Source organism: Adiantum capillus-veneris, chromosome 1 (genome assembly GCF_014529385.1).
Source record: "Adiantum capillus-veneris isolate H3 chromosome 1, ASM1452938v2, whole genome shotgun sequence".
Classification (NCBI taxonomy): Eukaryota; Viridiplantae; Streptophyta; class Polypodiopsida; order Polypodiales; family Pteridaceae; genus Adiantum; species Adiantum capillus-veneris.
In genome coordinates, this window is record NC_140931.1 from 84,946,511 (window position 1) to 84,959,301 (window position 12,791).

The following is a 12,791-nucleotide window of genomic DNA, read 5'->3' on the forward strand; positions in this document are numbered from 1 at the left end:
ACAATCCTGGTGGAATAGAGAAATCAAAGGTACTAAACACTATGAGTGGGCATTCAAATCATTCCGTTCCAACGGCTTTCTTCCATTATGAGCAGCATAAAGCATTCTTGTTCTCACAGAATCCTGCTATCCCTTTTTCCATGTCACACATATCGTTTGTGTGGGCTAACCTTTGATTATCTTAGATTGCCTTTAATGAGCTCAATGCATAAACACAAAACGCTCAATGCCTGTCTTGCTCCGACCAAAGCACTGACTATCCTTTGAAGCTTTCAAAGTTCTAGGTGAGACAAAACAAGTTAGCATGTGAATAGCTTAAATATTGTACAGCTTCCAACAAAGCCATTAACAAACGGTGCACCTCAACATTAACAAACAAAGCCAAGAAGGACTGATTGTGTATCCCGTGACATTCACGACAACCAACGCTATTCCACCAGGATGACCAACACAATACTCACTCTCACCTATCTGGAGCAATGGAGCTTTTAATGTATGCATTAAATAAACGCCCTCCACAAAGTAGTTGATCATAATGACAGTCCTCCCTCTGCACCAATGGAATAAAAAGGTCAACACAAAGACACCCTCAACACTTATCCATACAAAACCCCATTCTCATGCAGCATTTGAGAAGACAATTTATAAGGGAATCCACATACAGTGGGGGGTAGCAACAAAGCGTACCACACAACCCTATAAACATATTTCTTCTTTATTTGTTAAAAAACACACTTTTCTTTCCTTTCACCAACTTGATTCAAATCTAGACTTTGAACAGACATGTAAATTGCTGAATAAGTGGTAGAACCAAAGAAGTGCAAACAATCCAAAAGAGATCAGCAAGCAAACCTTACGAGTGAGCTTTGCTGGAGTACGTGGTTCTACGTTTCGCTCTGCAATGCTACCCCATGAAATCCATTTGCACCGTGGCGGTGCTCCTCAGAGACAGATCTTTCATCATCATCCAGGTCTTCATCAAGCTCAAGTGAGAAAGCTGAAGGGGGCGGCGAAGATAAGACATCACTTCGACTCTTAGCATTGTGAGAATCGACAGTAGCCACCATTTCATAGTTGAGAGCGTACGAAGTTGATGATCCACAGTGCCTTCTTAAGAAGGAGTATAATGGTATAAACAGAATTAGCAGGAGAGCTAGATGACAATTGAACTGAAGAGTAGCCACAGCCTTGCCTCTCATAAGGGCCATGCTGTCTGCGTCACATTTGATGACATAGTCACCATCCCCTCGCATGTGAAGCAAGCAACCCTTCGATATGAATGCTGTTGTGAAGAATGAAAGACCCATTTGGATGAGCCATGACCCTTGCAAAAAGAGGCTACCAGCAAGAGCAAAAGGCGGTAGCAAGGACATAGGAGCAACTATACTCGATACAAGAGCAAGTATGGAGGCGCCTATGGGAACCAGAAGAAGAGTGTAATACCTGCTTTCAAGGCCTGCATCAGGCCTCTGAAGGTGAAATAGAAGGAGCTCTTGACCAAACGCGAAGAGGCCAATCAAGCATAAAATCTCATGCGGCAGAGGCAGAAAGGATGTGTTCATACGAAGGAGGTTGACAACCGAGAAGAGGAAGAAGACGAGAGCCACGCAGCTTCTCTCCAGAGGAACTGCAGAGCCAATGCTATCAGCGAGGTCTGCATCTCTGTGGGAAGCGACTAGACCACTGACAACGTGCAAGAAGGAAAGGGCGGCTATGGAGACCATTTGCGCAGACGAAAAGAGAGGACGGGGTTTACTCACCCCTGCATTTGTAATCAAAGACCGAGATGGCGCTGATGATGATGATGGCAGCGTCGAAGGTTTTTCTGCAAACGAGATCCATGCCTGCCAAAGACCCATGAAGAGAAAACTGCAGCCCGACACCACCATGCCCACCAAACCCATTTTTCCTCTCAGAGGCTCTCACCCCTGCCTGCCTTAGGAATGTTTTCACATGTTGCGCTGGTCACTAAACCTCATCACTAAGTGGCACGCGTCTTGAATGAAGGCCCCGGCATGGGATCGACGGCACGGCAGAGCGTGGATCTCAAGGAGATCCGACGGCAAACAAACAATTGGCGGCGAGTTTCCGAACTTAGACAGCTACTATGGCAATCCAATGTCCTAACCGGGCACACGCATGCATTTCGTTGAAAAGTGGGTGTGTTTACATTTACTTATGCTTGTCTTAGTTTACTCTTTGGATGTCCGAATTTACAAAATTTATCCGAGTTTACTTTTTCCAAATCGAACGGCGTCGCGCGTCGCTGCTTTTGTGCCTAGACTTCCCCTCCGTGGATCCCACGACATGGTCTTCATTCATTACCTTGTTCTTTAGTCCTCAAGTCAATGAACTCTACTACTACTTGCTCGTACATTATTATATTCACTTTTACACAGATTCCTTTGCGAATCTCATTGCTCCCCTTCCGAGGGCCTCACCCTATAAAACGTCCAGGGTAGGAATCGAACTCGATCCCTTGTACGTGCTGATATTGCAAGCCTTCTAGTTCTAACCAAGTACGTCTAGCCGCAACTCTATTGACACATACGATTGAAAAAAATCTCACTCACTCTGCGTCTGCTAGCAGTCGCCTTAGCCTCTTGCATTGTACCCGCCTCCACGAAGATCTCTCGTGGCTAAGTCTACCAGCTCGTTGCCCTATTTTCTACCTAGCACCCCTCTCTAAGCAGTCTTGCACCACACAGCTTTTGTGTGTGTGTGTGTGTGTGTGTGTGTGTGTGTTTTGCTGTTTTAAACTAATACTTCTACACAAAAGAACATATCAATTCAAAAGACAGCTGGCTTTAAACAAAGGACAAGGATTAGCACAAAAACAACTCAATCTTTGATTCATTTTTGTACATCAGAATGAGAATGAGGCATCATTTTAGTGATTTGTACATAAAAAAGTTAAGAACAATTGATACTAAAGTGACAAAGGCCAATTATGTCGGTGACAGATAGCAACCAAGCCAAAAAGATCATAAGTAACGATAAAGTCCTCACAGGCATCCATTCAAACAAGACAACAACCATGTTAGCCTTGAATGTGTTTTATAGGTGTCACTAGACTATATCAGTCATTATCCATGTCCAACTTACAACATTTTTAACTTAAAACTATCGTCCATAGTAATCATGAATTCCAATTCTGTCAAGTAAAAGGTGTGTTTTTGTTCTTTTTAACGCCTGTAGTCAAAAAGGTCATCACTCCTTCAAGACACAAGCAAATTTTGGTAGTAATTATAGATATGTTTATTATATAACCCGATTTTTTAAGCTCCTTAAATAGATATTTATATATATATATATATATATATATATATATATATATATATATATATATATCATTTTGATTGGAAGGCCATCACCCCTTCTGATCCAATTGTTTTATTCCCAATTTTAGCCCCAAGTTTATTTTGTACCTTTCCATCAGCCATACAATAAAGCACTTCCACTATGCAGATTAATTAGTATGGGAACCCATCCAGACCAGATAAGTGCGCGGTATCACCCTTACCTTCTACATTCCTCTCTTTTCTTAAAGCAAACCTAGTAAAACCACATAGCCCCATCCTTAGTATCAGACAAGGCTCCACAAATTATTGTGTTATACAACAGCAAACTATCTATTGTTATGCTTAGGCAATCAATACAGGTAAGTATGTCAAGCTATAAGAAGTCAATAAGACGATAGAGTGAATGGAGTACCAATCCCTCTTTTCTTTTTCTCTCTTTTAACCGAAAAAGGTGTAGTAACTTCATCAAAACTAATCGATGTTAAGGCCATGCATTATATGAAAAAACCTGGAAATTTCAGTATATCTTGCCATACAACCAGCCCGCATGTGTATCAACAAGAAGTCATAAGTGCTTTCAAAAAAAACCCCTTAAAAAATGTAAAAAAAACGTAGTATGCAGGGTCACAACAAGTGACACCACCAGTAAGCCGATCATCCCAATAGTAAGCATATATCACATGTACTTAAAGCCAATCGGGCCAGGTATCCCCACATATGATGTTGCAAATACCATCCAACTCCAAAAACCAAAGCGAAAACACCTTTATTTACATCAGATTTTCATGCAGCAGAACAGACACTTCGACATCATGCTACACACCATGTGTAAAAAAACCTTTTAGTTCATTGTGCAGTAAAATAAAAAACCCTAAATTTTATTGTAACCAAAGCCCAACGGGCAAGAAAATGCTCTTGTAAAAAAGCCCGATTCAATGCAGAGTGTATAGAAAGACAGAGCCGAATTAGGCAGAGTGTGGACCTGCGAAGCCCCTTTATGTTCCATTAACTCCATAGCCACGTAGTGAGAGATCGACCAAAAAAAGCCCTCAAATAATCTCTTTATACATACACACACATTACGCACACTCAAGGCTAAGTGAGCGGTAGGAAGCATCCCTCACCTTGTTTATATTAAGATATGCCATCAGCTGATGTAATAAGTAGAGCCAGCAGGGCGAATCCTGTTCTGATCCGCTCATCACCAAGACATAGGGTTGCTGGTGGCGGCTGCCATGGTTTCAAATGTAGAGGAGGGGGTGGTGGTAGAGAGTAGACAGTGTGAAGACGACTCAGAATGCCTAGTGCAGAGAGGGAAAAACCTAAACGTGATGCATTAACGGCCGAAGAAGGGCCCTAATGCACTGGGTTAGAGAGCCAAGATATCAAATCAAGGTCGGAGTCGTATTTATTTGATCCGAGAGGCTAAGCCTCCTCTTCCAAGGGTAATGTCACATGTGGGATGGGGCCCCTAAAATGGTGCAGTGTTGCTAGCAGTGTATAGCTAGAATGATGGTGAATTAAAATTTTTTCGACGAGGTAGGTGTTCATATTGTTACAAAGGTGCCAACTAAGTAAAAAAACTAGTGTGTGTGGATTGAGTAAGAAGCAGCCCATGTAAAGTAAAGTGACCAAAAATGTGTGTTTAAGAAAGATTATATAACAATAGTTTGATTTCACAAACTATTGGACCATACAATGGGACTAGAGACCAGTCAACATGTAAATAATCAAACCTTCTGTATACATAAGATAACAAGTAGATAAAGTTAAGATTACAATTGACATTTAAACTAGATACTGACATATGTTTTTATCCAAGAATCATATACAAGGGTCATCTATCACTAATCAAAAAAATCAAACAATGGGCGATCTTCAGTTATTGTTGCAGTTGTCGTTGTAATCCCAAGGAAAGAATCTCTTACCTGTCACCATCCAAGAAACACAAGCCTGTCAGAACTGGCATTATTTGGGAAGATAGGTGTCAACGACTCCCTCCCCTTGTTATTGGTGTCAAAAATTACGACAAAAACTAACACCATAACATAGATCAAATATTAAGTTTAAAGAATGAGCCATTAATTTATGATAATGTTTTCATTATTTAATTCCACGAAAAACCGGACAGCATCTCCTTTGTATTTTGAAACAATTTTCAAAAGTCCAGCCCACTGCCATCTCATCCGAGACCCTCACGTGAGGATTAAGGCTCTATTTAAAAACATTGGAGTATGTTCAAAGTAAAGCACTAACACTAAATTCAAAAGTTATGCATCTATTCAACAAGGAGAAAAGTGTTGAAAAAGGCCAACATCAACTGCAAGAAAACATTAGTAATAAGAAGTTTGCACCAAGTAGTAACATCTTGCTCAAGATCTTTCATTAACCAAATGACTAATGTAGTTATCAACCCAGGAAGATACCAGTGCCAATGGATCCCCAAATCAAGTCTACCAAAATCATGTTGCGAGGTGGATGTTTACGTTGGGCAACGTGCTATTTATATATAGATTTTATTTTCAAAAAATTCAATCATTACCACTTCTTCCAAGATCCTTACCAGAAGTATAAGCATAACTATATAATTAATTGCTCTCAAAAGATCAATAATACCTCAAGCTAGTAAGTGAAAAATCAAAATTAACCCAATCTACGTAAACCAGATCTAAGTGTCGAGCTGCACTCCATGGGCGTAACCCAATGGAAGTTGTATGCCTACTATTATGTAATAAGTTAAGAGCCATATTCATGTTTTATAAGCTATGCACATCCTCATATCCTATTATTACAATATTATCAATGTGGATTTGATTTTTCGTACTAGGTGAAATCACCACCCGATCCCATAAGAGCTGAAAAGGTAAGACAATTAGAGAAATCTCATACACATGCAAGTATATGCTACTGGAAAACGATGGTATACATGCAAGCGTGAGTAATGTATGTTAACCTATGATGCAAGGAGGCAAACTGTATTTGGCACTCTGATGCGTTTCATCTGATGAGTAGGTGTATCATTTGATGGCAATCTGATGAGTTACTTCAAGTAAAAAACCATTAAGCGAAACCTCAAGTCAACATGCTGAGGTTAACAATTATGCATAGTAATTACAATCAATCCACATGTTTTTCAAATTTTCCAAGTTTTTGGTGAGGTGCATTCCTAATGCAGTGGATACAAGAACCAAGAAACGGTTATGCCCAGAATCAGGTTTTTTGTAAGTGCGCACCTGCCCACTTAAAAAAAAAAAAGCTAAAAGTGAATCATATTTTGGTTATATTTTAAGATTGTGTATGCTTACTCACCAACATTTCGTTGTATTTTGAAGATATTGTCAAAAATTCTAGTAATAACTGCCCTCTCTTTGGAGATCCCTACTTGAGGTATAAGGCACATAATAACCTGTATATATGTCTAAACATGTTTATACCATTGAGTTTATTCAAGCCATGTACTCAAGCAAAGCTGCAACCAAAAAATCCTCTAAGGAAATGTTTAGGCTTATGTACAAAGTTTAGAGTGTCAAAAACCTTGAAAACAATCAAAAGACTAAGACATTACAATATCAAAAAAGTGTACCGAGTAGGTGCAGTTGCACCTACCTGGACTGCATAACTCTCCGATGCAACATACACAGGGTTGGTGATGAAGGTCAGAAGAACCCAAGATCTCAAGTCTGCGAGATCGCCAAATAAAGCATATGTTTGTAACCGGAGCAGCACCCTGGCGATGGATGTATTCTTCAATTATACATTTACAAGTGATGCCATCTTTCAATAGCCAGGGAGTTGATGGAGCCCACACCTATTGCCATCCAACAAAAAGATGCTAAATTTTGTGTCCCCATGATAGCCATCTAAACCATACATTCCAAGATATGTAAAACATTATCTGTGTGTGTGTGTGTGTGTGTGTACTGCCGCATACAAGATATGGAGAGAGAAAGAGAATCGGTATAGTACCTTAGGAGCCAGATCCAGCGATGTGTATTCATGATATGCAACCAGGAACAACGATATGGCAGGTGAGCCGAGGGAGTCTACACGCCACAATTCCCTTGTGTGTGTGTGTGTGTGTGTGTGTGTGTGTGTGTGTGTGTGTGTGTGTGAGAGAGAGAGAGAGAGAGAGAGAGAGAATGTCTGGGGAGAGATCCTCTGTAGTGTGTGTGTGTGTGTATGTGTGCACGGGTGCGCGCAAGTTCGCTTGCAGGAAAGAACGAGACCCGGAAGGGCTAGTGGGTACGTAGAGAAATATAGTGAGTTCTTATAAAAGAACCCCGATTCCAAAAATAGAGGGGTCGTCTTGGAGCGCACATGTGCGCCTTTGTAGGCTTCATTTTGAGCATCCACATGATGTGTATTGACTCGAAGATTTATAATTCAACTCTACTACATGCCCCATCTCCAGTTAAGCAAACTTCTAAGTGTATTCTCTTTAGAGGTTCTAGGGTTTTGCAAGCACGGTTTGTGTAAGAGAGAGCTAGATCTATCTGTACATGAAGTTGAAGGGAGGGAGGAGGGACGATACATGCCCTGAGAAGTGTGTGTTGAGGCAGGTTCATGCCATCTGTTGGAATTAGGGTTGCAGAGAAATACACACAGCTTGGAGAAGACGAAGGAAGCTCAAGGCACACAGTAGAGAGTGTGTTACTTAGTGTGCAATGGAAAGATAGATAGCCCTAGAGTGATGGGCGTATAAACAATGCTCGGGGGAAAAAACCTCCTAAAGAGGGAAAAAATGCCCCGGCGGTCCCAGTGTGTTCACAAACATCACTACCACATATATATGGTAACAAATCCCCCCTGGAGTGATGCGGTGAACGAGAGCTGGCACCTGAGTAAAGGGAAGTGCCATGCCCTGAGGACATGATCAGTCCACAAAGGGGAGTAAGCCCAATGCTTTGCGGAAAGCTTCAAGCTTCTCACGAGACAATGCCTTAGTGAAAAGATCTGCAAGGTTGTCCCGTGTTGGCACATAAGCCAAGCTAATCTCTCCTGCTGAGAGCCTCTCCCTGACATAGTGGTAATGCACCTCAATGTGCTTTGTGCGAGCATGAAAAATTGGGTTTCTCACAACTGCCAATGCGCTCTGACTGTTAGTGTAGATAGTGCTGGCAGTGTCCTGTCCAACACCCAAATCAGCCATAAGGCGTCTGAGCCATACACACTCAACCGTAGCTATGAAGACTGCCCTGTACTCAGCCTCACAACTCGAAGTGGCCATAGTAGGTTGCTTCTTGCTCAACCATGATATACATGAACTGCCAAGCATGAAACAAAAACCACTTGTGGACACTCGCGTCTCAAAACAACCAACCCAATCTGAGTCCGAAAAAGCATGTAAGTCTGGCAGCAATGATCCCCTCTTGGGATAAAACAAGCCAAGATGTAAAGTGCCACTAAGGTAGTGGAAAATCCTCTTGATAGCCTGCCTACCAATGCTTACACCCTGGGCTATGCATAAATCTGCTGACCTGTGAGACTACAAACTGAATATCTGGCCTCGTGTTGCATATATAAATGAGGCAGCCAACAACAGTTTGGTAAAGAGCTACATCAGCAGGATCACCAGCATCATGTAGACTCGACTTCAAACCTGTTTCCATGGGAGTGGAAATAGGTTTGCAATCCTCAAGTCCAAACTTACATAGCAATGTTTCTATGTAACTTTTCTGACACAAGGCAATAGCACCATCACACTGCTTAAATTGTATACCCAAGTAATGATGCAACATTCCCAAATCTTTCATCTTGAAAGTAGCATTCAAATCAGCCTTAAATTCAGCAATATGTCTCTCATTTGGTCCAGTGATCAGCAAATCATCGACATAAAGAACCAAAATGAGAAGTACATCATCCTCACACTTTACATACAATGTGCTTTCTGTTGGACTGTTACGAAAGCCTCATTTCACCAAATGAGTGTCAGATTTCTCATACCAAGCACGAGGAGATTGCTTCAACCCATACAAAGCCTTCTTACATCTGCACACTTTGTCCTCTTGTCCTTTTATGACAAAACCGCGAGGCTGCGTTACATAAACTTCCTCAAATATGTCACCATTCAAGAAAGCAGTAACAATGTCTGATTGATGTACATCCCAACCAAAATGAGCTGCCAATGCACATAGAAAACGCACAGTAGTCATACGACAAGTGGGAGCAAAAGTCTCTTCATAATCAATGCCTTTTTGCTGTGCATAACCCTTTGCAACAAGTCGAGCCTTATGGCAATCGATCTCACCATCCGGCTTGCGTTTTAACTTGTAAACCCACTTCGTACCAATGGCCTTTTTGCCAGGAGGCAAATCACATAAAGTCCATGTGTCATTTTCTATAAGTGCATCATATTCTGATTGCATGGCGGCCATCCAATTTTCTGAATTCTGTGCTTCATCAAAAGACAGAGGCTCCTCAACATCATGTAAGCTAGACACAGCCAAAGCATAACAATCCGATGCATAAGATGCATGGCGAGAGCCTGAACGAGTACGATTAGACAAAGGTGCATCCAATTTACTGTCACGCAAAGTGTGCACCAGCCATTTTGGCATACCTCTAGCCTGCTCATTTTCAGCCCTTTCGTCATCAAGTACATCATGTACATCTACATCAGTAATAGGCTGATCTAAAACATTTTCAGAAACCCCCATAGGCTATACATTTGCCTCATTGGAACTTACATTCGTATTTTCGCCACTGAAAAGAGGCAACAAAGTGTCATAAATGTCCTGTGAGCTTACATTATTGTCTCTAGTACATGACAGCAAGGGCTGAGCAGAATCTTCCATAAACACTACATCCCGAGAAACTAGAATACGTTTTGTTTGCGGATGATACAACCTGTAACTGTAAGACTGCAGGGGACTGGACCATGCAACTCTCCACCCAACCGTGCCATATATAGACTCCTAGCCCCTAAATATAGCGCCCCTTGACTGCATGTCCGTCCTGGCCCTTGGCCCTGCCCTTGGCCTGACATTACTCCCCCCTTGGAGAAGCATTTTCGTCCTCGAAAACACAAGTGGTAGTATCTTCGTAAGAACACTAATGTTTTCCTTATTGGCATCCTCTACACGGGCCAATTGTCTATATGACCGATAAATCACCTATTCAGAATGCATTGTGCTAACGTATGCTCTTAGCAGATCCTTTAGCACGGTTTACTAACGTATGCGCTTAGCATATCCTTTAGTACAAAATAGAATACTTGTCAGCTGCCTATCCAACGTGGGATGAATAACAGCAGTAAGAGTGAGGTACTTTCCCCAACCACTTATAGACAGTCTTCCACGACTGATGACAAACTATGACTCAATCATTGAGTATCCAGCCATATACTCGATATGGAATGGAGACAACCAACTAGGTTGAAGGTAGAATGAAGGTTCCAGCATCCAATCACTAATATCCATACTCAGCCATCACCTTGTATGGCAGGGTGTAAACTCGTACGAAATCTGCAAGAGAGATTGCACTAGCAATGCAAAAGGGTGCAGAAAGAATAAAGTCCATGGATTTGCATGCCGCTCCAAATAAATTTGTGTTAAACACTAGGGCCCATAACACCTAGTGTACATGCATTTAACACAAACATATTCAAGCCGCAATTCCATGACGAGACTTTCCACGATACTTACGTGAAAATCTTGCAACAAAGTTGGACCATAATAGAATGTGACAACCTGGTCACACCTAGGAACCAACCATGAGACCTTCTCATGAACGTAGCATACTTTGCAGCAAAAGTTGGACCATAATAGAATGTGACAACCCGGTCACACCTAGGAACCAACCATGAGACATTCTCATGAACGTAGCATACTTTGCTATATGTAGAAACGACCCTCCGTTAAGGTGGTTTCACAGCACTTGTAATCACAACAAGTCTGTACTTAGTACCCGACAATTTTTGGCCACTGAAATTGTTCCTGATACTGTGTGCGTCAATTGGTCTAATGAACGGATGCGACCAGCACCTAGGGACTTCGTCGCGACACATCATTTTGAATTGGATGCCAGTGTCAGTCCCAGAGACTCATATTCTCCACGTGTGGAATATGTCTCAAGTAAGGATGCCAGGAAAAGTGACATCCATCAAGTACGAGCTGTACTTGTATGTGGAGGAACTACAAACAATCTGCGACGCGAGTGAGAGGGACCCTCATTATCATGCTCCACACTGGCTAAACCAAACTCCTTGAGTTCCTAGACCATGTTGTATCCCATGTGACAACATGTGCCAAATCGAGCCCTACAAGTAGGTTCGTAACAGCATAAGGCAAAAAGATAGATTGGACACTTGGTCCAAAATACTTTGTGCCGACATGCCCTTGGCATGGCTCTGTAACATTCAAGCGTACTTATACGTCTTGAAAACAAAAAAAAACAAGCAAAGTATACAAAAAATGGAATAACACCAAATTAATAGATGCGTACCTGGAGGTTTGAACGGAATGTTCACTTACCAGTATTCAAACGGAGAGGAGCACATCTCCTACCTGAAAAACAAACAGCATTGCACTGGGAACCGTGGGTGTTTCCTTCGCAATCCAACCCCTTTGGTTAAAATCTACGTAGTCAAACCCCTTGGTAAGACCCTTTGTAGAAATTGCTCAACTAGCAGGTAATGGCAACCAACATAGTTAACCGTGTACATAATGATTGGAATCAACTTGAAAAGTTGAGTTTGTCCGCTACCGCGTGGTAGATTGCGGAATTCTTTCCTTGAAAGTCTAAGTGAGAGAGATCAAACTGTGATCCTCAATGCAGATCAACTGTGATCCTCAATGCAGATCAACTATGATCCTCAATGCCTATGGGGTGATGTAGCAGTCAGCCGTCGCGTCGTACCCTAAAACAATATGTCCATAGACACTCTGTAGTGCTAAAGAGAGAGCAAGAAATCCACACAAGTGAATTGCCTAGCTCGTGTGGACAGCCATGTTGTCACCACTGATTGCTGCATCTATACTTCCTTATAGAGATCAACTGCTGTGAGTTGAAGATTATCAAAAACTTAGCTTGAGTGTCGCACTGAAAACATGTAGTGCAAAAATGACACCCTAAACATCCGTAATGACAAGACTCTTGCTTGTGCATTAACGCCGATGTATACTTCCCTGGGTAGATCTGTTCAATCTTGAAAACAATCACCCCAAAGAATGCCAATAGTTGGGTCTTACCCTTGGCCTGACAATGGCTCTTAGCCGGTGTGGCTCATAGCCCTTATGCAAATTAGTGTTCAATGGACGAACCGATGAAGACTAATTTGAGTAGCATCTTAGCCACGTGGTAGCTGAGAGTTAGAGCACCTTGGCTCAGGCTGACTCACGAGCAAAACACGTATCAAAAGCTTCTTAGAAGATTTTTCATTTTTCCCTTAAAGAGAGGGAGAGAGAGAAGAAGAACATGCTGGGACACAACCACATTTTGACCTACCTGCCTTGCAGGGTCGTGATTGTATGAAAATGACTTAGCATTGGC

General features: G+C 41.9%; 1 protein-coding gene across 2 annotated transcripts; it reads right to left on the reverse strand.

Moving 5' to 3' along the window:
- Positions 1-285: 285 nt before the first annotated feature.
- LOC147465090 (plant viral-response family protein (DUF716)) lies at positions 286-1,963 on the reverse strand. 2 transcript variants are annotated; one of them, XM_086518062.1, is made up of 2 exons: positions 858-1,963; positions 286-550 (listed from the first exon to the last, which is right to left on the reverse strand). In XM_086518062.1, the coding sequence occupies exon 1, from the start codon at positions 1,902-1,904 to the stop codon at positions 885-887; it is 1,020 nt and encodes a 339-aa protein (XP_086374188.1). In that variant the 5' UTR covers positions 1,905-1,963; the 3' UTR covers positions 286-550; positions 858-884. The 2 variants fall into 2 exon arrangements, with proteins under 2 accessions (XP_086374188.1, XP_086374181.1); XM_086518055.1 differs by having other exon boundaries at positions 853-1,962.
- Between the last annotated feature and the right edge of the window lie 10,828 nt (positions 1,964-12,791).

What these genes read in the sequence shown, in the direction of transcription:
- LOC147465090 (XM_086518062.1), bottom strand. Translation starts at nt 1,904, where the DNA reads ATGGGTTTGGTGGGCATGGTGGTGTCGGGCTGCAGTTTTCTCTTCATG.